The sequence below is a fragment of the Wasmannia auropunctata genome, unplaced genomic scaffold (genome assembly GCF_000956235.1).
Source record: "Wasmannia auropunctata unplaced genomic scaffold, wasmannia.A_1.0 LD270759.1, whole genome shotgun sequence".
Classification (NCBI taxonomy): domain Eukaryota; kingdom Metazoa; phylum Arthropoda; class Insecta; order Hymenoptera; family Formicidae; genus Wasmannia; species Wasmannia auropunctata.
Window position 1 is genome coordinate 1 of NW_012092131.1, and position 1,429 is coordinate 1,429.

At 27.5% G+C, this 1,429-nt stretch overlaps 1 protein-coding gene across 1 annotated transcript; it reads left to right on the forward strand.

Moving 5' to 3' along the window:
* Nucleotides 1–118: 118 nt before the first annotated feature.
* LOC105462108 lies at nt 119–1,124 on the forward strand (the record flags this gene model as incomplete). Its single annotated transcript, XM_011708640.1, has 2 exons — nt 119–285; nt 917–1,124. Coding segments are annotated over exons 1-2 (313 nt in total), but the record flags the coding sequence as incomplete, so codon positions are not given.
* Between the last annotated feature and the right edge of the window lie 305 nt (nt 1,125–1,429).

Consider the following 1,429-nt stretch of genomic DNA (forward strand, 5'->3'; position numbering starts at 1 on the left):
TTTCAGTTTAGAGATATAGCGTGTCAAAGTTAAAGGATTTCATAGATCCTGCAGTGGTGAAGAAAATAATCAAAAATTACCCATGGTCACCTAAGGTTAATTTAAGAATTAAATTATTTTTAGGTAGAAACATCGCTGCTTGTCAGACGAATTCCACTCCGTTGCAGCATTGTTGCAAACATGGGAAAGATATATGAGCGTCGTCCGGAAGAGCCAACGCCAAATGCATCTATGGGAGAAGTTATATTGAACAAATTGCGCGAGAACAACAATCGTGTTTATGCAGTATGTATCATAATTTACATGAAACTCATGATAGCAATTGGCAATTACTTACAGATCGATTGCCTGCGAAATTTCGAGATGTAATAATGAAGTGCGCCAAAATAACGAAAGTTTTTTTTGTAACCGGCGCTAATCGAAATTCGAGATGAAATTCGCGAGTTCTCTCTTTGAATTTTCAATGTTGCATTATGCATCGCTTATACTACTGGCTTGTAACACTTAGTTTGTGCACGTAGCATTTTTATGTAATTTCCTTTTAAATTCCAAGAAATTTATAAGATTACTAGAAATTTATAAGATATTAAATATTTTTTAAAAAGATAAGACATTAAAAAGGGCAATATTCAATTAATTATGTATTTTACTGTTATAAGAATATAGTTTTTGTGTAGTTATATTATTAAATACATTATAGTTTTTAAACACATTTGTATCTTATACTTAAATTTTAGTGTAAGACTTTTGTATATAATTTTCGCAACATATTTCGATATATTGTATATTATTTAAAAAATCGAGTATTCATTTAATATGTAAAGCTCAATTAAAAAAATTATATTTCACTTTTTCTAGAATATCTCATAATTATAATAATTTTATACAATTGTAAAAGAATATCTTTTTCTTGTAGATTGATGGACCAACCGGCAATCAGATGACATATAGAGAACTACTCCAGAAAAGCGTGAAGTTTGCGAAATTTTTACAAGAATTCGGGATAAAAATCGGGGATAGAATTGGCATCGCAGCTGAAAATCGATTAAATTGGTTTATACCAGTTTACGCGAGTTGTTATCTCGGTGCTATAGTTGCACCGTATAATTCTATGTATACAGATTGTAAGTAAAAGTACTAATTATATAATATTTGCTATTATATATTATTTATTATTTATAATATATAAATACACTTACATATTATCTGTATTACGCTCGTTTTCTTGTAAAAGCATTCACGAATTATATATACCTACATATATAATTATATATATAATTCCGGGAAAAAATTGTTCATATAAAAACATACCATATATAAAAATATATAATTATATGCAAAATATGTCCGTATATATCCATATATGTTTTTTTCTTTTGTAAAATTATTTTGTAATACAAAAAAATGATAATAATAAGAAGGAAACATA